The following is a 27,193-nucleotide window of genomic DNA, read 5'->3' on the forward strand; positions in this document are numbered from 1 at the left end:
TAGAGGTCTGCGACAATAATATATCCCATTCTCATCCTCAGGTTGTTCCAGACTCATTTTAGGCCACAGGAAGCCCATTTTAACCCCAGGGAGAGCTAATTACCCCCTAGGTGTGTACTTAAAAACTGGTTTTCAAACCTTTTTGGCTGTGGCCCACAGCAAGAAACATTTCTCACTGGCACAGTTTACAGATTCATACCTACCCAAGTTTAGCATATTTACTATTTGGCATATACTCTGATATTTTACTTTCTATTTTCTCTCTTTCTTTTTTCTTAAATACTGGTCACAACTCAAGTGATTTCATAATCAACATGCTGAAACCTGCAATTTGACAAACACTGACCTAGAGAAATACAGACATTAATGAAATTATGTGCTTTCTCGTAAATGAAAACCTTTATATTCCCTCCCACTAACCCTCAATATATATTTGTTGAGATGAGCTAAAAAAAGTACTTAACTGTTGCACCTTAAACTGAACTTATTAGTAAATTCTACAGTCACACATCTTCAGCAGCCTAAGTCTCTTCTCAAAGGAGAATATTCAAATAATAGTTTTACATGAAAAATTAGGTACATATTTCTTCTAAGACTGTTACTTACTACCTCTGGGGTCAATCTCAAAAGAAGTGAAAGCAGTGATCCTTGCCATTTAAGCTCATAATGCAAATTACTGTCCTACCACACATATAAAACACACATCACTTTGTTTTCAATTATGGAAGAACGCAGACAGAAATCCAAAATTCTACACATTCCCTGACTACCCAGTTTCTTCTGTATATTAAGAGAAGGAAGTCTGGACCCCAATGTATTTTTTTCCTCCCTCTGTGACCTTACTGATAAGAAATGGTCATCCTGCTGAGGGAGGGGAAAGTAAATGCTGTAAGTTGATAGGGGAAGTTCCAGAATGTTGGCAGACTCCCGGACGAAACATTAAAAAGGTAATGGCAAGCACAGTGCCTAGTACTTAGTGGGTGGTCAATTAAATATCTGCTGGATAAATGAAGTATATGCTCTTTAAATTTGCTCTATAATCCACGGTCATATTTAACTGCCATCTATTTACAATGCAAAGACTTGGAAATTAAAACTGAGTCCCAAAGAAGTGGACCAAAGATATACAACAGTCAGTAGCAACACTGAGTCCATTAGCCAATTCACTGTTTTATTCTCTGTTCTACTGCCACCCCAACATAAAAAGCCACATCCTTGGGTAGAGAGGATAAAGTGGATACTAAGAAATCTGTATAATTGGAAACATATTCCATGTTCATTTATTATCTCTGCATATAAAATGATTTGAATATTACACGAATAAAAAGATTTACGAAATTTGCTCTCTTAACTAGCAAGAAGAATAAATTGACAGAAACTAAAGTAAATCTATTTTTTTACCTAATTAAGGCTGTAAAGGACTACTTAAAATTACAAATTAAACATATGTTTATTAAAAGACAAAAACAAAACTTTAAAATATAATTTAACCCACCAATCTCCTGTGATCTTGTGTAGGCACAAAGCAGAGACCTCAATGCTGGGAAAACAGCCAAAATTATAAACCTAATATATGCAGCAGCAGATCAGCTCACATTTTGAAATCTTGATACACAAAGCATCTCTGACTTACAACAAGCCATGAGATGGTATAAAATTAATCACAGTAAAGTGTCAGTTATTTTTAGAAAATAGAGCTAGAGATCATAATATGAACCAGATCTTATTGAAGATTTTAAATTCAGATACTGCGGGCAAAATAAACTTAAAGACAAGCTTTGTTTTATACTATTGTTTTAGAATACAAAGCGTTTCTAACATCAAATAAAGAATCCTTATTTGTTCTTTTAATTTACAGACACTTAGATGAATTAATTTGTAAGAAGATATTTAATTTTTTAGTTGGCTAAAAGATTAGAGATAATAGAAATACAACAAGGACCTGAATCCTAAAATCATTTTACAAAGAGCCTAAAGAATGTCCCTATGGCAATAATATCATCATCTAACACCTGAATTCCCAAATAATTTGCAAAAAAAATGCTAACTACTGATATTTTTAGGAGGGAATAAAAACGAACAAATTCATCTACTATAATAGGAACAAAAAAGCTTTACTTAAATATCTCTTTGAGCTAATGAATGTAAAGAAATGATTTCAGGAAGAAACTTAAAAGAATAAGATCTCAATCTTTTATTTCAACAGGAAGGCCACATTTTCTGTGCTTTAAAACCATCATCAGTCTGGCATTCAAGTTTGTCTAGGACCTGGTACTCTTCTACCTTCCACCTTTCTATACTACCCCCTTTACTGACCCACTGATGTAACAAAACTAACCAGGGAACAATATAGTAGGCATTTACTCCCATCAGAGCAAGGACTCATTCTATCCTCTCCCCCAGGAACGCCTTATCAAATTCCCTTGTGTACCTGAAGACCTGGCCTACTTTGATAACACTTGTCAAAAGCAGACTGATCTTTTCCTCCCCTAAGTCCCACAGAACATGCAGTCTATACCATTTGCTAGAAATTTATTAACTTCTAGGGGTTTTGCTTCTTTGTTTAAACTTGGGAAGCCTTCTTATGCCCCCACCAGACTCAAAATGCTTAGTTATTACAGGGATATACATATTGAGAAGCAGTAGACATGTCTGCATGAGTAAGAGTATGAGCCAAATAATCTGGATCGAAGCCTGACTTTTAATATCTATTTACCTCAGTTTTGTCAAGAGGAAAATGGAGATTATAACAGTACCTACTTCACAAGTCTGTGATGAGGATTAAAATGACTCGTTACACATAAATGAACTCTTACAACTAAAGCACTTACAACAGTATCTGGCAAACAGTATATTCTACACTAAAGATTAGCTATTATTAACATTACTGTTACTACCACTCTCATTCTCCACAGCACCTAGCAGGGCTTTATATATACAAGAGCTCAATAAGTACTTTGAATGAAACAATTAACATTCAAGTAATATTTACAGGTCCTTCATGGAGTAAATGGAGGCTCAAGGCCAAAAGACCAAATCTACTATAAGGATCTGGTAGAAGAAAAGATTTCAACCCCCTAAACTACTTAAACTTCATGAATAAATGAAGAAGAAAGTCAAAATATAAAACTACCAATACAAATAAACTAAGTTTTTTTGTCTTCCTCATAAAAATGGAAGAGACATTTCATGGAAGAACTTAACTTCCATACAGGAAATTTACCCCAAAAGATGGCTATTTCTAAAATGTCATCTTAATTCTAATCTATCAACAATATATTAACTAATTCTATTTTTAATCTACTTACATTTCCAGTTTCTATATTATTCACTTAAATAGGAAGCTTAATTTACCATCTCACCTTGAAAAGTAGTATTAACAAACTTAATTTGCCTCCACAAAGGCAATCCCTAACTCTAGCACTCAGAGATTTAGTAAACAGATTCATCTTTACCTTATTGATCTCTTTTATAATTTTATACTTTGATTATCTGCCTTTTCTCTAGCAGCCTGAAGAGAGATTTCTAGTCATTGTAATTTTGTCCTCACAGAGAAGCTGATTCAGTTTTCTTGACTTATGTTAGTTGCTTGTCTCCACATCTCCAGTTCCTTTGTGTTGACCCATGGCTACAGTAGGTCATAAATTATGGAAAACCACCTCTTCCCACAGATACAGGGATTCTACAGTATAGTACAGTAAGCTTAATAACTGACTGATCTGTACTACAAAGACACAATGTTACTTTCAAGTAACATTGGCTTATATTAATTAAGTTTCATCAAGAAATAAGGAACCAATTTGAGCTGCGAAGAGTGGGACTGATTTAGCCCTTAAGTAAGATTCCCAAAGGACTATTTATTAAAACATAATAGAAACAAAAAGCTATTATCTTTAACCATACCAGCAACCACGCCTACTCTCACATAAGCTTTAGCTTATTTCTTATTATTTGCAGATTTATACAGAGATGGAGGCCATAAGTAAGTTCTGTCAAAGACTGCCAAGCCTAACACTGGGAATTAAAATTTTCCAAGCCCAGGTCTCCCGGTTTATTAGCATCAACAAACTGATGTTGTAATAGCTCAGACAAAACACAGTTTGTCTTGGTTTAGTTTAATTACTGATTAGCAAATACTGTGATATTTGAACAGTCACCATTCATTTACATTGCTTCCTGTTTAAAGAAATCCTTACCAGAAAAGGGATGATGGGAACACAGGAAAAAGGAGAGCTTATGAAACACATTAAGAATTGGGACAAAAAAAAAAAAAACCCACCACAAAAACCTCAGAGTGGTAAGATTATAAGAAATTTTTATCTTCTTCTCTATGCTTTTAGATATTTTCCCAAATGTTCTAAAATTTCTACATGTATATATAAGAGGGAAACTCTCAAAGAGAAAGAACAACATATGTAACAGGATCTTCATATAGTTTCTTTCAAAATCTGAAAAGCTTTTACTAACAACAGAATACTACAGGATATATAATGTTACAACTGTTCAGAGCCTAAAATAGTGTCTACCAGACAATGCAACCAATAAATATTTGTTGAATATATTAACATTTTTTAATTATAATGGAAATTAATACTAAAAAAAGTGTTATCAGAATACAGACTATATTTTAAATAAAACAGGCTAAATATGCTCAGGAAAATCATGACCTCCTTATTTACTTCATAAATAAAAGTTTGAGTTAAACCATAAAATGAGTTTATAATATCATGCAGTAATTCAAACTAATGTGGCTCATAAATGAAGTCATCTAGCTAAAAGATGTTTCTTGAGGTTCAATTTTTTTTCTAGAACAACAATTGCCAACCAGTCTATTTTTAGAATAATCAGTTTAAGAAAAATGAAACAAGGGCAGTTTAATTAACATGTAATCAGTTTTAAGAAGACCCAGGCAGTGACTGCCAAAAGATTTACACAAATGCTAGCTGCTTTTCCAGTTTTTACAAACTATTGACTATTATTTTTTCTAACGTGCAAAAATTACCCTAAATGTTTTTATCATACCAATTTTTATGAGATATCTATGGAAGACAATGTAGTTAATGTTAGTCAGCTGAAATGCATATTAAATGAAAAATATTAATATAAAAACTTGTTCATCTGTTATTGTCATGTTAAAGTGTTCTAAAATGTAGGTAGAGCTTTTACTATAAATTTAGTTTGTGGTGTGTAAAAGCTACACTGTAACTGGTAGCAGGTGAAATATAATGGAAATAGACACACACTTGATTTCCCTCGTAAATTTAAAGAAACGCTTATAAGTTTTCCGAAAGAAGAAAAACATTACTTTCTAGGTGCCAATCAACACGACTCTAGTTAGCTGTAAAAGCAGATTAATTCATTTTCGCAGTTAAACAGAAAGAGGATTTTCCCATAGAAGATGGAGTCGGAGTCGGAGTCCGATGTGATCTGAAGCAGTACTAATCTGCACAGAGAAAACAATTGGGGACAGCTACAGAACCACTCAGAAGGTTGCATTTTCCCCTTCCTAATAACCCAGGGCAACTAAAACAACATACTGCAGTATTTAAAGGACAATCGAGAACCTGTGCAAACTAGAGAACCGCCCAGCCAGCATGCAAAACATACCAACAGAGGATTCATAGCAAGGGGATGGTATTACCTCTTTTATGTAATTCCCTCAGGGGAATATAGTCTCCTCCCCCGTCATAAGGCAAATAGGGATCTGAAGACGCATCCATGATTAGAATTTTTAAAAAGAAGAGAAAAAGAAAAGCTTGCTAGCTTAAAAAGACAGTGGCATTTCTTCCACCCCTGCTGCAGCGGGCAAGGGAGATGCCATATTTGATGAGGGTTAGAACTGTATGTAGTTCGACTGGCTGAAGCAACGGGTTCTTCCACAGTGGATGATGTCATCAAAGGGAAATTATTGCAGCCTGGTTGCTAGTGGCTACAATCTAGCAAGGCTTAGAGGCGGAACAGCTTTCTTAATCAGGTCCTGCTACGTATGATGATGACTAAGCTCCAAGTATAACAGACAAAACTGGTTTAAGAATTTTAAAGCACTCACAATATAGCTTCTATAGCATCAGTGGCAACTACAGTAAGACAACAGAAACATTATTTCTTTTGGGTTTTAAGATAAAGATAAGAGGAACAAAGTATTTAATACAGAGATGTGAAAAGGAAATTCTGGATGTAGACAATGCCCCTATTCATTTCTAATGTATAAAAATGGGAGCAACACTCTAATAAGGCTGTGTGATTTTGTAATACAAATGTACTAATTTTTATGTAGTAATGCCATGTGAGTCATGAAGATAAAGAACTAGAACATATTAAAGGCTTCGAGAGACTTGGTTTAAAAGTCTATTCTTACTATCTGAAACGTACTGCAGACCTCTGTGGATTAAAAAACTTAGTAACTGAGCGGCTGAATAGTGTTTTATCTCATTAATCCCGTTCAGCAGCCTCATTTCCTTCCTTCAAGGAACCAGCTAGTAAGACATTCTAGCTTTTGAAGAGAAAGAAAACTTACCAACATAATAAGTAGCTTAGCTATTGTTTGTGAAACTAAGTAAAAAGATATTACCGACTTACTAGGTAGGAGATTTTCCTCTCCTATCTTCCTATTTTTCCAATCTCACAAAGATTTTGTGCTTAAAAAAAGGGGCTACTAGTAAAATGTGTCCTAAAGCGTACTCTTAACTATCTCTTTGCTAGACATTCTTATGAAATTTAGAAATAAAGAAACTTTTTGTTTTAAACTGTCATTCCAAAATAAGACCTGATGCTCATTTAAGATGAGTTCAAAATTTTACAGCTACCGCTGAGGTGATTCCTCTGGACTACATTCTCCTGCTGAAAAAGCTATGTTGTTGCAGTGCCACTAAATAAAAAAATGTGCTGTTTATTAGAAGCATTCCCACAGGACTCAGAGGATCTGTAAAATTTGTTTTCCTAAGTATTGAATGAGCTGACCTCTAAGGTCCACTCCAATTCAAAGCATTTATATAAGAATTGGAGGTAAGGGAAGGAAAGAGAGGACGCAGATGGCAGTAAAGACAGAAATTCTATTCAATCTGTCTAGTATATTTTAGTTATTTGGGGTCTTTTTAAAATTAGCTTAAAGTTTTTATATTTCAAAAAGTCTGAACCTAAGACAGACATTATAAAATCCCACCTGGGATTTGGGCAAAAGGGTTCTAGGAAAGGAACATAGACTAGAATTACTGCCATAAGAATATTCTATCTAACTCTGATCCTGGCTATTAACATTTATGACACAACTGTAGGTGATTTTTTTCTTTCTGTTTTCTGTATTTTTCAAATTTTCTTGGAAATAATTTTTTAAACAAGGAAAGCTTTGACAAAGAGCTAACTTTGCTAAATTAACGAAATATAAATTTGGTCCTTTAGTATGTAAGTTCTACTGTTATAAGACTTTTTAAAAATATATGCTTTATGGCATTTATAAATAATTTAGTTTTTATGATACTATCTGCAATCTTTTATGCCTTTAAAATGAAAACCTATCTACAAGTTTTCCTGGTATTTGTAGGCACTCTCTTGTTTTTCCTGATTTACAACTTGGTCATAAAGGAAAAATGAAAATGACAGCTAGCTAGCATTAACTAGAGGGGGAAGAATACCTTCCCTCTAAAATACAGTGACAATGTTGCATAAGCAAAAGTTTTGTAAAAACCTAAGTAAAAGTTTTAAACTGTTTTTAAAGAACAAAAATTCTGTATATGTATGTATGTATATATAATATATAAGTGGTATTTGTATAGAGTTTAGAATGAGACACAGTAAACTCTTAATTCTTATCACTCAGGAAGGAATGAGGTGAAAGTGAGGACAACCATGGTACATTCAGTTTTTACTTTATATAGTTCCATATTGTTTTAAAATTTTAAACAAATATATTACTTACTATTTAAATTTTAAATAAATATATTACTTTTATAATAATAAATCTGAAAATTTTAAAAATTTCAAAAGTAAACAAATCTCTCATGCTTATGGGGTCCATGGCTGCCACTTTCTCTTAAAGTAAAAGAATTATTACTCTGGATTAAGTGCTTTCCAATTACACTTTAGAAAAGGATGAGGTAGATTGGAAGGTGTGGCAAAGGAGGACTTTGATACAGATTAGGTATTACCACATTAATAACCTGAACTACAATTAGAGTGAGGCTGAAGTGGAAAGAGAACAGAAGACAAATTCAAGACTTCCTAAGCACAGCTGGGGGTGGGGGAGGTGGAAAGCTCAGAATGGAACCTCTGAAGAACAGAAACACCAAAGTAGCAGCACAAAAAAGGACTTAAAATTCAGAAGGGGAAGATATTTATAATTCCAAACGCACCCTTGATTCTAACCTCAACTTGACATGGGATTCTGGATAAATCACAACCTCTCTGAGGTGTGTAAACCAGGGAGGCAATTCGAATAGATGACTATAGACGACTATAGCGTTATAACCATATATTATAACTACACATATATAACTATATATATTATATATAGTATTATAATGTTCAACCTTTAAGCCCCTCCTAAGGAACACACATGATCCAAGAAATTTACATTGTTACTTGTTGTAATGTTGTACTTAAAGTGCTTAAAAAGTACTTTATTTTTTACTTCAGTACTTAAGAAGTACTTAAAAAAAAAAAGAAAAATGTTTTTTGCCTTTAGATCTAACTAGCAATTTACAAGAAAATACAGGAAACAGACAGGTTGAATGATAGCTCAGGAACACAACTGCAAAAACCTAAACTGGGAAACAAATGACCCAATTTCTTCGACACATAAATAGTAAGAAAAAGAGGGAAGGGGGGACACCTATAGAAATAAAAAAAGAGACTTAAAAGATATATCAATCAATTTCCATGTACAATGTTTTATGAAACAATTGGGGAAATGTGAAATAGACAAGATAGTTGACTTTAAGGAATTATTCATATTTTAGATGTGATAGTAGCCTTTAAAAGAATTCTTATCTTTTAGAGATACATAAACAAATATGTATATATTCAAAGAAAAACCAGAGCTGGACAGTAGTTAAAATGGTAAAAACAGATTTATTCAGGACTATTGCAATGGTGGAAAAGAGACCTCAACATAGAACTCTGCTCAATTGCCAATACAACAAGGAAAACTGGGAATTTATAGGCAAAGAACAGGGAAGCAGGGTCAGTGGATGGAAAATTACTAACAGGAAAAATCCAGGGTCAGGGGATCCTGACTAAACAGACCTAACAGGACTCTTGCTGAAGTCAAGCCCAGGTGGTGAGATATCACCTGGAAGACAGAGGATAATGAAGAATCCTAGGTGGCGAGGGCAGGGGATTCTGACTAAACTGACTTGACAGGATTCTTGCCAAAATTGAGCAATACAAAAACAGACAAGCAAATCCAAAGCTGAGATCTGGCTGGGAAAAGAACTCAGAAGAGCTTGACTAAAGTTTGATCAAGAAGGGACTCTTCAGCAGTATATCTATCATCTAAAATGATACGATATTTCAGATTTATTTCAAAATAATCGGGGCAAGGGAGTAGAGATGAAATAAAATTGGCCACAAGTTGATGATTATTTAAACTAAGTGATGAGAACAAGAAGGTACATAACAATTGTCCCTGTACTTTTGTATATGTTTTAAATTTTCTGTAATAAGATTCTTTTTAAAGAAATGCTTAAAAAGAGGAAGACTGGCAGCAGTTAGCTCAGGGCTAATCCTCCTCAAAAAAAAAAAAAAAAAGAAATGCTTATAAATAAAATCACTTGGATGAGATCAAGATTATCAAAAAATTACATCCTTTACTCCTCAAACTAAATATATTACTACTAGAAGCCTCAGAGTAACTCTGGTTTACAATCCACTGAGTACAGCTGCTTTACATTTACATTTGGACACACTATATGGCATTAAACTTTAATTTGCTCTCAGTTCTCCTCCCTAAGGAAAAGCATCAGAAGGAAAAAAGAAAAAGTGACAGCAAAGCTTTCAAGGAGGACAAGCAATTCAAGCTACACAGTTAGCTGCAAAGTTACCGCAGTACAAAAGAAAGAGGACATGGGAATTCTCAGAAATGACAAGGCAGAAAATAAACTGAAAAAAAACAGAATGGCTTTGCACTATTCATACCTCACAAGCACAGGACATTTTAGTTCTCAACCCAGCTGTCTGGTTACCCAAATAATGCATCATAGGATTTAAAACATGAGGAAGAGTTTCTTTCATAAACATTGCACAATGATCACTTTTTCAAAATCAGAACCACAAAGAGCCAATATTTTTAATACCAAAGCAATTCCTTTTCAAGGAACTTGTCAAATATACTCATGCATGAACACACCGGTACAAGGACTGAGGGAAAGACGATTTTAAGATTTCTAAGGTTTAGAAATACTGAAAAGCAAATATGTCACTATTTACGTTAAGTGTAAATACACTAAACGCTCCAATTAAAAAAATGAACACTATCTTGGGCTGGACCCTTGGCTGAGTAAAGTTCCGTGTGTTCCGCTTCGGCGGCCGGGGTTTTTGGGTTCAGATCCCTGGTGCAGACCTACTCCACTCACCAGCCATGCTGTGGTGTGTCCCGTGTACAAAGTAGAGGAAGACTGGCACAGATGTTAGCTCAGGGCTAATCTTCCTCAAGCAAAAAAAAAAAAGGAGGAGTGGCAGCGGATGTTAGCTCAGGGCAAATCTTCTTCAGCAAAAACTAAAAATAAAAAACATAAACAGTACCTAACAGGACTTTTAAAATTCAACTATATCATTACAAGGGTCTCAACTAAAATACATGGGTGCAGAAAGGCTGACAGCAAAAGGATTGAAAAAGAAAATAGAGCATGTAAACCCCAATCCAAAGAAAACTGGAGAGCTATACTGATATCAAAGTAGACTTTAAAGAAAGAAAGTATAACCAAATAAACAGTCACTTCAAAATAAAAGTCAGGTGGTTCAATTCACCAAGAAGATATAACCTAATAAGACGATATGAAAGTATATAAAGTAAAAATCTACAGAATGCCAAGAAGTAGTAGTAGATAAGTTTACAAATAAAGTGAAAAATTTTAATGCATCAATATTGAATACTTGATAGAAACACACAGGAGAAAAATCAGTAAGGAAACAACAGATTTCAGTAGAAGATCAACAAATTTTACCTAATAGACATATAGAGAAAACCATTAACCAAAAACCTCATTTTATATACTCTTCTATAGCATACATGGGAAATTTACAAAAATAGACTCTTTTCTGGGTCACAACGCAAGCCTCAAAAATTTCAACATGATAGTACACAATGTATTTTCTTTGACAACAAAGCAATAATGCTATAAATCAATTAAAAACATAATCAGAAATTCCTCATATATTTGGAAATTATGAACTACACTTCTAAATAACCTCTGGTCAAAATAGGGGCCGGCGCGGTGGCATAGTGGTTAAGGTTCAGAGTGCTCTGCTTTGGTGTCCTGGGTTTGCAGAATTGGATCTCAGGCATGGATCTACACCACTCATCAGCCATGGTGTGGTGGTGACCCCCATACAAAACAGAGGAAGATTGGCACAGATGTTGGCTCAGGGCTAAACATCCTCAAGCAAAAATAGAGGAAGATTGGCAACAGATGTTAGCTCAGGGCCAGTCTTCCTTAGCAAAAAAAAAAAAAAAAAAAAAAAAAAAATCATTATAAAAATTAAAAATGATTTTTAATTAGTGATAATGATAATAAAAGCTTACAGCATGGAGATAAAAACAGTATCTGGAGGAAAATTTATAGTTTCAAATGTATTTACCTCAAAAGAGGCTTAAAATTAAGGAGTTAACCATTCATTTCAAGAGGTTAGGAAAAAAAGACAGCAAAATAAAGCCAAAGAAAGTAGAAAGAAATAAGATCAGAAATTAATGAAACAGAAAACAAATACATAATAGAAAAGAACAAAGACAAAACTAGTTCACTGGAAAGACTAATGACTGATAAAGCTACAGTGACACTGATTAATACAGGGGAAAAGGGAAGAGGAGAAGGAAGAGGAAAGGGAGGGAGAGGAGAAGACTACATGGGCACAAATGACGACTGTCAGGACAAAAAAGGAAATATGACTATAGAACCTACAGGCATTAAAACAACTTTATGCCAACAGAATTTTTAAATAAAAAGGGTAAATTCTGAGAAAAATACAACTTACCAAACTGATCTAGAAAGAAAGAGAAAATCAGAATAGTGCTACAACCACTAAAGAATTTGAAACAATTTAAAACCTTCTTATCTAGAAAGAAAATTCTAAGCCTAGAGTTTCATTGGCAAATTCTACGAAAATCTGAGGAAGAAATAATGCCAGCCTGACATAAAGTCTTCCAGAGACAGAAAAAGAAGGCATCATCTACAATTCACTTTATGAGGGGAGTACAATTTTGATACCAAAACTTAGAGCAGTATGACAAAGAAAAACGATCAGACAATTTAGTTATGAACATAGATGCAAAAATCCTAAACAAAGCATAAGTAAACCAAATGCAGTAACTGACAAAAAAACTAATACTACATTAATACTTCAATGATCAGACTGAGTTTATACAAGGAATGCAAGTTGGTTTAACAGAAAAAAGGAGACATAAATCAGATGATCATCTCAAAAGATGGAGGGAAAATGATAAATTCAACATCTATTCATAATTTTAAATTGTATATTCTTAAATGAACTAGGAACAGATGTGAGCCTGTTACCTTTTAATGTGATAAAAGGTAACACAAAAAGTCCACATTGAACACCATACTTAAACTTTGAAGTGAATATTTACTGGTGAAACTTTAAGATCAGTACAAGACAAAAGATGCTTGCAATCACCATTTCCATTCAACAGTTTACTAGAGGTCCCCGCCACAGCAGTAAAGCCAGAGGGGATGGGGAAGGGACAACTATAAAGGCTAGGAAGGAACAAAATTGTCACTATTTGCCAATGATGTGACTATATTCTTAAAGGACATCATAAATAAATCATTAGAATCAATAAGAGTTAAGCAAGCTTTATAAATTTAAAAAAATCAATATTCAAAAATTGAATTTCAAAATATACCATCCAATAGCATTTTAAATTTAAAAAAATAGCATCGGGCCATACTTGGGGGCGTCCCATATAGCACAACCAGAGGCACTCACAACTAGAATATACAACTATGTACTGGGGGGTTTGGGGAGAAGAAAAAAAGAAAAAGAAAAAGAAGATTGGCAACAGTTGTTAGGTGCCAATCTTTAAAAAAAAAGAAAAATTCTGACAATATCAAGTGGTTGGTGAATGTGGAACAAAGGAAGCTCTCATACACTGCTCATTTGAGTGCAAATTCGAGTACAGCTATGTAAAATATAACCTACGACCCAACAAGTTCACATCGAAGACAAACAAAATTTGTGCACATATCCACCAGGATACATGCATAATATTCAAGGTAGCACTGTTTGTAACTGCCAAAAACTGTTAAGAACTCAGATCCATCAGTAGTAAAATACACAGGTAAACTGTAGTTTATTTGTAAAAAAGAATAATCTAGTTTAGAACAACATCACAACAAACAACTACTACTTACAACATAGAAGATTCTTGAAAACCATGTTGCATAAAAGCAAGAAACAAATATATATTGTATGATTCCATTTATTCAATCTTCAAAAGTAGGCAATGCTAAATTGTAATTTTAGGGATGCATAATTAGATGATCAAACCATAAAATAAACCAAAACAGTGACCAAAGAAAAAGCAGTATCTACCTTTAGGGAAGGAGAAGGAGTTGTGATTAGGAAGGTATACGCAGGAGGCTTCCGGAGTTCAGTAATACTTTATTTTCTTATTACAGGTGCTTGCTTTGTAATAACTCAAACTGTACAATTATGCTTTATGTATTTTTCTGATGTTTGTTATTTTTCACAATTCAAAAGTCTGTGAAGTAGAAATATATCCTAAATAACTCTAATTCTATTAATATCTAATGTGGATTTATTATTCTTTTTTTCTCTCCTACCCTAAACCCCTCTAGTCTGATCTCATTTATAGTCTCAATCAGTTACAGGTAAGGAGTTCATCAGTATCTACAGACTTTCATTTGTTCTAAGCACAGCTTCTTCCAAGGAATTTCTTCTAAATGTTAGTCTTTCAGAACTGTTTATAAACAGGTCCACAGATTCCCTATGATTTTATGCATTTATTTCAGCTTATAATTTTATAGACAGCTCATAACTCCTGAAAGCTTTTTCAGCTGAAATTCTTAATTGGAACCACAGGCAAAACATGATCAAAAGGACTATTTTCTCAATTCTCCCAAGACCAGTTCACAGGTAACATTCCATATGCACAGAGAAAAGTTAACCCATTACATCACATTAGGGTGACAGAAGTTGAGTACACAGACAAAAAAATTATTCACTGACTAATTGTAGTTAACTTTCTGAGGCATTTTTTAAAAAATAATTTAGTCTTATTTTGCAGAGCAATGACAATAATTACAGGTGACATTTGAGGTACAAATCATCAAGTTCTCTATATTTTAATCAAAACTAAGCTCATTTCTTTCTAGTGACCTTTCGATGACATCCACCCAGTATGTTAGGCTAATTTTATCAAGGCATCACTTTATAATACAAGTCCTTTTTCCTAGTTGATTAGTAACATATTGAACTCATAAACTTACTATGGGTTAGTTTTCCCTGAATGCATTTTATCTTACTCTTAGACAAACACAAATTTGGGAAGTCCCTTACTCCACGCATATTAAGCAGGTTAAATCGGTTGCTCTGACAGAAGTGACCTAGAGATACAGATGCAAAAAATATTTACAAGGTGGTTGGCAACAGAAAATGAAGGGTGTCAAATGTATTAAGAACATGACACTGCTTAGAATAAGTATCAGATGAACCTTAGAATTATTTATTTCTAAAAATAATTCTGAGTAGACCATTTGAAAGAATCTTGACCTTTTTCCAATAGAAAGTCATTAAATGGTAGTGTTTTATTAACTTAATTTTAAGAATTTCTAAAACACTCTTTACTCACTATTCATGATGTAACCATTTCATGCTTTTTAAAGGCTTAGGAGCTTATGTTGCCAAATTCAACTTCAGAGGCAAATGCCTCACTCATTAGAACAATGCCACCAATGTTACTAGCCGATGCCAGATAAAACAAGACTAAAATCAACTTGTCATCTACTGAATACAACACACACAAACGTAACCTTTGAAATGCTGTAGCAAAGTCAAATTATCCTAACTCAGAACACATTTCTTGGATTTCTGAGCTATTCCACAACTTTACACTACCAGTAATTTCTTTTTGCTTATAAATGCACATGCAAAGATGCTATTAAAATACTACTCTTGGATTATTAATGTTTTCTACCTACAGATGATATCAACCAAAGAACTTCATTATTCTTCATTATTCACAGAAAGCAACCAACTCCAACTGTCTTAGCAGCATTTAGCCATCTTCAGTAACAATTCTATCATCAATTTTCAAAACGATGCATTTATTACATATTACCAGATTAGTAGGCATTAGTAAATGCCTTCCTTCCAGTAATTTTTTTCTAGGAACTTAGAATACATTTATGTAATCAAATACTATGCAACCAATAAAAATTAAGATAAGCTTTTGCACCATAAGGCAATGCTTTTAATATTAATTGAAAAACCTCCCACCTTGTAAATGGCACTCCCAGCTTCATATGCTAGAAATTTAGAACACTTAACTCTCCCTTTCACCCCCAACCCACATCCAAACAATCAGCATGTCTGGTTGATTTCACCTCTAAATCTCTTTTGAATCAGTCTGTTCTCCATCTGTCTCTATGCCAGTCACAGACACCATCATCTCTCTTCTGAACTATTACATTTACCTCCCTACTCTCACTACCTACCAATCCATTTGCTCACACAACAGATAAATAATCTTTTACAATTACAAAGATCATATTACTCTCTTGCTTTAAAACCCTTCAATGGTTTCCCAGCACCCTTAGAAAAAAGTGCCAAATCTTGGGGCCAGCCCCGTGGCAGAGTGGTTAAGTTCACACGCTCCGCTGCAGCGGCCCAGGTTTCACTGGTTCGGATCCTGGGCGCGGACACGGCACCGCTCATCAGGCCACGCTGAGGCGGCATCCCACATGCCACAACTAGAAGGATATACAACAATGTACTGGGGGGATTTGGGGAGAAAAAGCAGACAGAAAAAACAAAACAGATTGGCAACAGTTGTTAGCTCAGGTGCCAATCTTTAAAAAAAAAAAGTGCCAAATGTTAAAATGTGTGATTTTGGCCTTGCTTAACTACCTCTTCAGACTCAGGCCCTCCACTTTCCAGCTCTCAATTCTCTACTCTCCAGTCATCCTTCTAAAGCTCCAAGCCTCTTCCTCCCTGAGGGTTTTCTCACAAGTGGGTCTCTCCACCTGCACCTGCACCCTGCACTCATCTCTCAGCGTCCCCATTCCACCCCTTCCTTCACCTATGGGACTTCTCATTTTCCAGTTCTCACGTTAAATGACACATCTTAGATTCCCCCATTTATATGTTCTCAACACCCATCCTTCTTTCTTACAACATTTACCATATCACGATTGTAATTTTTTTATGGAATTATTATTTATTTTAATGGTACTCTCTCTCTCTCAAGTATAAAATCCATAAGAGAAAGACTCACTCCATTCTTGTTTACTTCTCTATCCTGAGCACTTAACATGGTATCTGGCCCATAAAGGAGCCTAATAATTATTTGCTGAATGGAATATGCATAGAATAAGTCTAAAAAAAGTATACCAAAATAATCAATTATCTATGGGTAGTAGGATTATGAGCAATTTTCATTTACTACATCACTTGATGGGGATACACTCTGAGAAATGTATCGTTAGGCTATTTCGTCAGTGTGTGAACACCATAGAGTGTACTTACACAAACCTGGATGGGATAACCTACTACACACCTAGGCTATATGGTGCTAATCTACGGGACCACGGTCATATATGCAGTCTGTTGCTGACTGAAACGTCGTTATTTGGTGCATGACTATTTTTATCATTCATATTTTCTACAATAATCACATTTTGCTTTTATTATTTAAAAGTTAACTCAAACTCATTTTTAAAAATAAACTTTATTTTGGACTAATTTTAGATTTACAAAAAAGTTGCAAAGATAGTACAAAGAGGTCCCAAATACCTCTCCCTCAGTTTCCCCAACTGTTAACCTCTTACATTTCCATGGTACATTTGTCTAAACTAAGAAACTGATGTTAGTACATTACTATTAAGTTGACTCCAGACCTTATCTGGATTTCACCACTTTTTCTATTAATATCCTCTTTCTAGTCCAGGTTCCAATTCAGGATACCACAGTGCATTTAGTTCACATGTCTCCCTAAACTCTGGTCTACGATAGTTTCTCAGTCTTTCCTTGTTTTTCATGACCTTGACTGGTTAAGCATCCTGTAAAATGTCCTCCTAGTCTAAATTTGTCTATTGTTTTCCTTGTGATTAGGCTGGGATTATGGGTCTTTGGAAAGAATAGCACAAAGGTGAAGTGCCCTTCTTGTTACATATTAGGGGTATATGATAGCCACAAGACATCGCTGGCAATACCAACCTACATTATTTGGTTATGACAGTGTTTGCCAGGTTTCTCTACTGCATAGTTACTATTTTTCCCTTTTCCCCCTACTCTGTTCTTTGGAAGTGAGTCACTAAGTCTAGCCTATCCTCAAGGGAGAAGGATGTAGGAATTAAGCTCTTCTCCAGGAGGTTGGAATATCTACATAAGTTATTTGGAATTCTTCTACAAGAGAAACTAGTGTCTTTTCCTCCATTTATTTATTTGTTCAATCACTTATATCAATCCATATCATTTATCTCATACATATGTGCTCATTTACACTTATTTTATACTTTGGTTATAATCAAATTCTCCATTATTTATTTTGTTGCTCAAATTCTCCCAGTTTTGCCCATTAGGAGCTCTTTCAGGTTAGTCTCTGTGTTCCTCTGACATGCCCTCATCATTTCGTTTCATGAGCACTTCCTTACTTCTGGTACTACACGAACTCTGGGCTTATCTTTTATTTTCCCTGCCCTAGTTCTAGAATTAGCATTTCTCCAAGGCAATCCAAGTCATTTCTATGTCCTGAGGTCAACCATATAAGATTTTTATGAACCCAGAATAATCTATCTGAATGTCATGACGTAATCTGTTCGATGGCTGCACAAAGTATAAGTAAATTTAAACTTTGAGCACTTGAGCCAAAACTACCGCAAAGGACTCTCATGTATAACAGCAACACTTCCACCATTTCTTTTACTGTATTCTTTTATTTTGTTTTCAAAACTAATCTGAGTTGGGTAGGTAGAATAGATATTTTGCATTCATTTTTCAGATAAGAAAACTGAGAAACAGAAGTGATGACACTGAGTAATGTCAGGCAGCGAGACATTAATATAACCAATCTCTTCGATCCTGTCCCTTTTTCCTCCTAGATAACACTATCATTCTGGTGGGCTCCTGTGCAAGACAGTTGTAATAATATGAGTGAGTGACACAGTTCCTGCTATTGCACTGAACATCTGACCAGCTTCATAGGGGTCCATTTAAACCAAAACTTTTCTCTATATACCCATATTAGTTCACCGAATAAAAACAAAAAAAGACTCCTAACAATCATAAAATATGACAAGCTGATATGTTAAATAGATGTATATTTTACAAAATAGCACATTTTTCATAAGCTTCTTCTGTGTGTATACCAGTACATTAGATATTGTAAGGAGGGAGGATGAAATAAACAGCGTATGTGGCTGTCCATGATATACTAATCCATTCCCCACCAAGTTCAGAAATAAGGAAAATAAGATTGCTCATCAGGAGTTAAAATGTGTAATCAGCAAATAATGGATCAGCTCTAAACAGAGCTATGTAGATAGAAAAATAAATGACTTACTAACCACCAGGAATTACTAAAATAATTATACTGAAAGAAAGTATAGCTTAATCTAGGAGGAGGGCAGGCTATAAACAAATAAGACAAACAAGGAAAGTCAAGAAATCAAACAATGGAGGCAATAAAGTTTACTACATAGGAGGGGCCCCCAATCCAAACCTGAGAAGTCAGGTAAGGCTTTATGAGGGAGTGAGGTCTAACCTGAGAAACAAAGTACATGTAATAATTGGTAGTACAGGCAAAGGAAACATGTACAAAGACCTGGAGATATGACAGACAGGCACAAGCTCAAATCTAACATTTACCAGGCCCAGGGCAGGAGTACAAAAGAAGGCCCATCTGCCATATGACTAAATATTTAAAAGTTATAAAGCAAGTTAACAAACTATTAATAAAAAACGTTTTAGTCTCCTACATTGAAAAATATACCTTATAATGACTTGGAGGTTTCAGCTCAGTTTTATAAATCTGCAGCCAAATTGGCGACAATTTGGAAAACAGTGCAAAACATAAAGAAAAATAAAAAGCACCCAAATTCCATCTCCAAGAGAAAAATAATTATTTTGGTGTATTTCCCTCCAAATTTGCGTGTATGTGTGAGTGTATGTAATATTTTAAGAGACTAGGATCATATTATACACACAGATTTTATCCTTTTAATATAAGCCCTTCCACTTTTACAGCTTATAATACCATACAGCAAGTCACTTATTCAGTTACCCAATGCACATTTTGCAGCTAGCTTATCTTAAAACAGAGTTCTCAAAGCGTGGTCAAGTGTGTTCTATAGACTCCTGGAGATTCCCAAGATCTTTTTCAGGGGATCTGTAAGGTTAAAACATTTTCATAAAAATACATTTATGAATTACTTAAATGATACATTTGTATCAGTTTCCTATTGCTATTGTAACAAATTATCACAAACAGTGGTTTAAAACAATACAAATTTATTCTCTTACAGTTCTGGAAGTCAGAAGTCTAAAATCAAGGTGTCTGCAGGGCTGTGTTCCTTCTGGAGGCTTCAGGGGAGAATTCGTTTCCTCACTTTTTTTAGCTTCTAGAGCTTCTGCATTCCTTGGCTCCTAGCCCCTTCCTCTTATCACTCCAACCTCCTGCTTCAGACTCTAATCCTCCTGTCTCCTCCTTTTAAGGACCCAGATAATTCAGGATAATCTCTCCACCTCAACATTCTTCAGTTATTCAAAACCACAAAGTCTCTTTATCATGTAAAGTAACATATTTTCAGGTTCCAGGAATTACAGTGTGGCAGGCCATTATTCAGCCTACACAACATTCTTTGTGTTTTCCATGCTACTTATGTTCCAAAAGCAATAGTAGGTAAAATGGTCGGCATCTAGCACAAATCAAAGCAATGGCACCAAAACGTACTGGTAGTCACTGCATTCTTTACCAACATACAGTCCCAGAAAACAAAAGCCTGTTTCACTTCCAAATGTCCTTCATAAAACAGTAAGAATTATTCATTTTATTAAATCACAACTCTTGGGTATACGTTCTTTTAATATTCTGTGTGTCAAAATGGGAAGGATACATAAAGCACCTTTGCTAATACTGTTGTACAACAGTTCCATCTTAAGGAAAAGCACTAGCGTGAATGTCTGAGCTGTGAGCTGAACTTTTGTCATGGAACACCACTTTTATTCAAAAGAACAACTGATACACAAACTAGAGTTATTTAGACCTTGGTATCTGGCAGACATTTTCCCAAAATGAATCAAATGAACCTATCTTTCCAAGTAAAACAATGGATGGCATTTGTTGCCAATAATAAAATTTGAGCTTTCAAGCAAAAATTAAAATTTTAGAAAACTTGTATTCACCACTGTGAGCCTGACAGCTTCCCAACAGTTAAAGGCTTCTGATAGGATTGTGGGATTGGTGGCAATCTTCAGAACAAAAGGTCTGAGAACTACTGCCTTAAAAGATATACTTAAATATTACTCAAAGCCAGGCATTTGTGGATACATGGGAGAATGCTTTGTTTTAGTTTCTTTTTAATGTCTATGGTAGCTACTCCTTCTAAAATTTATCATAGCTGAAATTATCATGACCTTGTCATATGGAATATAAATGATTAACAGAAAGTCCAAAACTTATCTATGTCTTTCAGTAGACACAAAATTATTTTCAAAAAAGATTCCTGACCCTGCCCATGCATACAGCCTCCGCTTTTCATTAAAAGGCCTCCTGGTGGCTTCAACCTTATGTTTTGTTAGGTTCTTCGATTTCCTAAGGAAAACCAGCTGAATGTAATTAAGTACCTCTGCTATAATTCTAAAATATAATTCTAAAATATAATTCTAAAATCACTGCAATCTAACATATATCAAACCCTCAGCCAAAAAATATACATTGATGACCTCTGAAACTCTCCATACAGTCCTTCTACTCCAAGATACTCTAAAATACATCTATGGATCCTGCCAGAACATCATAAATAATCAATGCCTTTACCATATACAATATTGATGCCATTGTGGAATTAGGTCTTATGATTCAATCAGGCAATATCGATGGATGTTATAACAAAAGCCCTGTGAAAATTACTGCTGTTTACTCCCGGAATAGTCTTGAAAATCAGTTTTTTACATTAGATAGTAACCACTTTACATTATTACTCAGAAACTTATTATCTTAATATTAGTAATAGAGTGTTCACTGAGAAACTGCTTGAGTTTTTCTCTTATAAACACTGAGAATCACTTAAACAGCTTCCCTCATTTTATTTGCTGCTACAAAGCTAAGAGCCAAATTTGTAGTCCCCCTTAGAAAGTATATTGCTAATATTTTTAATGCTCTTATTCATCTCTACATTTAAGGTCATTTTAACCTGTTTTTCCTTTGCTTCATCTTTCTCAAATACCTACGTTAACTACTGAATTTTGTGTGTCTTTATAAACCTCTATACATCCTTTCTTTCAAATGAAGTAGAACATTAGTATATATCTCACTGCAATTTGCAAATTACAGTGAGATATATACATTTGCATTTTTTAGCTAACAAGATCTAATACATTTGCATTTTCTACCTAACAAGATCTAAAATCCTGGTTAATGTGAATCCACTTCTAAGAGACAGCTTAGTTTCATGATGCTGGTGCCATGCTTCCACGTCTGCAGGAGTGAGGGCTGGACCCTGGACTTTGATGTTTGGCCTAATCCTCAAAGGCATCCTGGTAGATGACCAGCCAGTTGCTGGCATGGTCACTCTGCACCCACATTGCCAGGCCTCTCCTTCTAAAATTTCTAGTGTAGACAGTATTTATGAACATCCCACCCAGAAGGGATATAAAACAAATAAAATCACATACATTTTGAATAAAGCTAAATCTAACAATAGGCTTTTTTTTTTTTTTTTTTTTAGATTTTTTTTTTTATTTTTTCCTTTTTCTCCCCAAAGCCCCCCGGTACATAGTTGTGTATTCTTCGTTGTGGGTTCCTCTAGTTGTGGCATGTGGGACACTGCCTCAGCGTGGTCTGACGAGCAGTGCCATGTCCGCGCCCAGGATTCGAACCGACGAAACACTGGGCCGCCTGCAGCAGAGTGCGCGAACTTAACCACTCGGCCACGGCCACGGGCCAGCCCCTAACAATAGGCTTTCAAATGAAAATTCTGGGATCTCTTGTAATAGCTCAGAAGGTAAGTTAACTTTTAGCAGAGATGGAAGGGTCACAAGACCTTGAACAGAACAATCCACCTCTGAGCCTTGTATGCTATGCAGCCTTACAGGGTTTCTGAGTTCCCAGGCTTAGGATGTGATATGTGTGTGAAATAGAATACAATAATCTCTGTAATATCTCTGTACTCCATTCTCAGTTATCACATGCCCCAAGATTTTGGAAAAAAATCATTAACACCTTACATTTGAATTTTAGTATTTCCAAAGTTTTTTTAAAGGTTATCTATACACTGGATATTGAAGGGATTAGGAGTGAGCCCTCTCAACTCTAGTGTTCCCCATATATTTTCTCTCTCAGTTTGTGATACTATCATTTATTCATAATCTAGAAACCTGGGAATAATTCTTGATACTAGCAAGTAAACCATCTTATTCACATTTCAGACATGATAAACAGGAATGTAAGAATCTAAGTTTTAAACTCATTAGCATGATTAACACAAATTAACTGTTGAAAGTGAATTTGCTAAACAGGTGGCTGACTCTAGTTTTCACCCCATCAGCCAATCTCAGTAAGTTTTCTCACTTCAAGTGAAGACAGTACTATCTAAGAATAATACTAAAGTTGTAGTGATGAACACTCATGCGTTTCATTTTCAATGAAGCAAGAACCATATGGTTCTCTTTAATGAATACAACTCTGACAGCAAAATCTTGGCCCTCTCTTCCTGCTACTTGTATTGAAAAATTCTGCATTTTCCAAAGAATATGAATTATAGACTAAAGTGACTCATTCAAATTAGGTATACTTAATATAAATACATAAAGTCTAATTTTGAGCTTTTCTCTAGTTTCAATTTTTAATTGATACTACTAATTACTCATCATTATTAGGGATAACCTCTATTTTTTAAACACAGTGTGTTCTGGATTATTTAGTCTTCATTCTGAACAGATAAGGCTGATTCCATTTTTGAGATCAGTGGGTCTCTCTCTTTAAGTTATTTTTGAAACAAGAGCTATGCAACAAATAACTCAATCATCTACTGGAGTCAGTGGGATCCAAAGTGGTCTCTCTCTATAACCTAAATCCTAACCCAGATGTCATGTTTGAGCTTTAGAGCTATGCCCTTTTTAAAATACTACTGGAAATACTCCTGACATTTTGCTTGAATACTAAATCAAAAGAAAATTGCTTATGTTTTTTTAAGGGAGACAGAGTTGAATATATCTAAAGGGGAAGGAACATAGAAGAAAATAGAAACAGCTACCATACATTGAGTCCTTACCACGAGCCACTTACTGTGCAAAGGATTCTATATACATTATTTATGTGTTAAGGTCTCCACACACACTTAATTCTCAAAGGAATCATTTAACAGTACTCCTACTCTTTAAAGAGGAAATGGCTAAGGCATAGAGAGGCCAGGTGACTTGCAGAGGTTACAGGGTTAGTAATTGGCAGAGCCAGGATGTAAATTCAGGTCTATAACTTGAAAACCACTGAACATAACAGACTTCCATTCAACACACGTGCCAAAAACACATCAGTACTTTCCAGTGATTAATTCTTATTTGGGGGTATTCTAAAAAGATACAGAGTTATGAAAGAATATTTAATACCCAACTACTTGTCCTACTGTCCACTTTCATGCTCCCCAGATGATGGGCAGACACAGAAATGAGCTCTTCCCTCTGACATCTGCCCTAGCCCATGAGGGAAGATCTAATCTGAAGCCCCCAATTCTTATAGGACATTCCTCTTCTTGCTGTTGTTAACAGGACCACACGAGCAACACTGAAAGAAATGATATCTCTATCTTACAAAAGGACATTCCCTGTCTCTCAACATAATACCCTTTCCTACTGCTGGGCGTTCATGCATTATCTTCCCTTCTAAACACTCTTCACAACTTTAAAGGGGTATCAAAATAATATCCTTTGTTTCGAGATGTAACATTTAACATCTGTACCACTCAATTTAATACTTACACAGTTATTGTCAACTGCTGTTCCACATCTTGTACCTTCAACTAGACTAACTTTGAGGATAGAATCTGTATGGAGAAGACCAATGGTTGCTTACCCTAGTCATTCCAGCTTCTTCCTTGCTAATGGAACCTTACTTTTGTTTGGTTGGTAATGTGCCTAATATCAGCGAATGAACCATGATTGTTCTAAACAGTCAGTAATCGTATTCCTCTTTGTCAGTGAACAGTCTAGGTCTGGGCATGTAACCCAGCCAGTGATATAAGAGGATATCTACTGATATCTACTGATAATTTTCTAGGAAAATTATCCTCCCCAATAAGAAAAAGAGCAACAAAAGAAGATCCTTTTTTGTACCCTTACCCCTTCCTTCCTACTCGGCACTCTCTCCCACTGAAGACCATGAATGAAAACATCAATACCTGATGGCAGTGTGGAAAGATGGAAAGAGCTGGGTCTTCTTATGTCTTTCTACTTCCCTGAGTTAATTCTCTGCCTCACATAAAGGGCCAAGGAGCTACTTAAATACATAAAAATGGGTATGCTGTTAAATTTCACCTAGTTTTTCAAATTATGAATACATGTGTTCATCCGGCTTATAACTTTGTAATTAAAATTAGGAAAAAAAACATTTAATGATAAAGAGAGCAAATGACTAATAATAGCAAAATAGTGTTTTGGGTTTTTTAATAAATATTTTATTTATCTTTTCAAAAAATCAAAGAACATCCAAAACAGCCAGAGAGCATACACAGCAATGAGAAGCTGAAGTGTCAAGATTTTGAAAAGAAGTGAAACAGAAGTAAACTGAACAGTCTCAACCACTTTTTGCCCTTGAGCCATTTCCTGATTCATAAGTACAGTGACCGAGAGGCCCAGCAGAAAGTGAAAGTTGAGAGCTTCTGGCAGTCTCATAGGATCAAGGAAACAAAATGTGAAGTTCAGAATCACCAAAGCAATGTGGACTTCAATGGGCCAATATCCCAGAGAAAAGAGACAGAACAGTCATTCTATGATGCTTTCCCCCTATATTTATGATTCCTAAACTTCATGAGCAAGAGGTTGAGAAACTAAGCAAAAAGCAGCGGTGAAGAGACTAAAATGATAAGCAGAACTGTCAGCAGTCTCAAAATGCCAGGGAGACAAAAGTTGAATTTCAGTGCCCCTCAAAGAGGATGAGTCTTGGTAAACACACTAGGCTTTCTAGTAAAATCTTCAAGGGCTATGCCCTAATAATAAAGTGAGCCAAAGACAGACTAACACTCAGAAAATCTGAAATCATGCTGCAAATTCTCTCCATCTCTGATAGGATCAATGTAATTTGCTCCTAGACTACGTATCTGCCAAGAAAAAAAAATTAAATACACTATGGTGAAGATATTATCATCCAGAATATCTACAATTTTTTGTATACAATATCTGCATTCAATCAAAAATTATAAAGCCTACCTGGAGTCAGGGACAAAAGACTGAAAACCAAGAGAAAAATCAGACAATAGACACAGACCCATAGGTGATCCAGATATTAGAATATTCAGACAAAGACCTTAAACAAGTGATTACTATGTTCAAAAAAAGCAGATAGTTCCTCCCCGAGTATGCAAATCTATAAAAAAATTAATCAAATGGAAATACTATGGCTGAAAAATAACTGAAATTCAGTTATTGATAGTAAAAATGAAACCACTACATGCCTGTTACGACAGCTAAAATCCAAAATACTGACAACACCAAATATGCACATATGTTGAGCAACAGGAACTCTCCTTCACTGCTGGTGAGAATGTGAAACAGTACAGCCACTTTGGAAGACAATTTGGCAGTTTCTTACAAAACTAAACACACTCTAACCATATGATCCTGCTATTGCATTTCCTGGTATTTACCCAAATGAGGTGAAATATCAAAATGAAAAGAAAAGAAGATAGAAAATACAGAAAGGAGCATAAGAGACACAAGGGTCTTGGTGAAAAGATCTGACACATGTAATTGGAGTTCTAAAATGGCTGAATCAACATTTGAGAATATACTGGTCAAAATTATCCAAATATGAAAAAAAATAATCAAGACACAATTCATGAAGCTCTAATAACCTAGCCAGGATAAACACAAAGAAAACCACACTTGGGCACACTTGATTAAGCTTCTGAAAACCAAAGACAAAGAAAAAAGCCTTAAAAACAGCAAAGGGCTTGTGGGGTGGTGGTGGCAGTACATAAGATTGGTAGCTGACTTTTCCATAGAAATACTAGAAGGCAAATGACACCAGATTTACATCTTTAAAGTGTTCAAGAAGATAACTGTAAATGTGGAATATAGCTGCAAAATATTCTTCAAAAATAAAAGTGAAACAAAAACTTTGAGAAAAACTGAATGAACTTATTGCTAGCAGATGTTAATTAAAAGAAATATTAATGTGGGGCCGGCCTGTGGCCGAGTGGTTAAAGCTCCACGTGCTCTTCTTTGGTGGCCTGGGTTCACAGGTTCAGGTCCCGGGTGCAGACCTGCTCCACTCATCAGCCATGCTGTGGAGGCATTCCACATACAAAGTGGAGGAAGACTGGCACAGATGTTAGCTCAGGGAGAATGT

The 27,193-nt window shown here is 35.1% G+C and overlaps 1 protein-coding gene and 1 long non-coding RNA gene across 11 annotated transcripts in view; one reads left to right on the forward strand and one right to left on the reverse strand.

The window, feature by feature from the left end:
* Positions 1 to 27,193, reverse strand: part of CLCN3 (chloride voltage-gated channel 3) — an 86,570-nt gene that overhangs the window by 45,374 nt on the left and 14,003 nt on the right. For 2 of the 10 annotated variants that reach the window (XR_011537720.1, XM_008524903.2), the window contains exon 1: positions 5,642 to 5,941. The exons of 7 other annotated variants lie outside the window; for them this stretch is intronic. Coding sequence is in view for 2 of the 3 variants with exons in the window: in XM_008524903.2 (XP_008523125.1) it covers positions 5,642 to 5,720 (79 nt within the window). In the remaining variant the exon portion in view is untranslated. Of the gene's footprint in view, positions 1 to 5,641; positions 5,967 to 27,193 lie in introns of those variants that run through there. One more of the 10 variants, XM_008524905.2, reaches the window with a different exon arrangement.
* On the forward strand, positions 5,932 to 26,972 carry LOC139082050 (uncharacterized). The gene is made up of 3 exons (XR_011537722.1): positions 5,932 to 6,082; positions 14,031 to 14,063; positions 25,328 to 26,972. It is a non-coding gene; the product is annotated as an uncharacterized lncRNA (long non-coding RNA).

The sequence above is a fragment of the Equus przewalskii genome, chromosome 2, assembly GCF_037783145.1.
Source record: "Equus przewalskii isolate Varuska chromosome 2, EquPr2, whole genome shotgun sequence".
Taxonomy (NCBI): domain Eukaryota; kingdom Metazoa; phylum Chordata; class Mammalia; order Perissodactyla; family Equidae; genus Equus; species Equus przewalskii.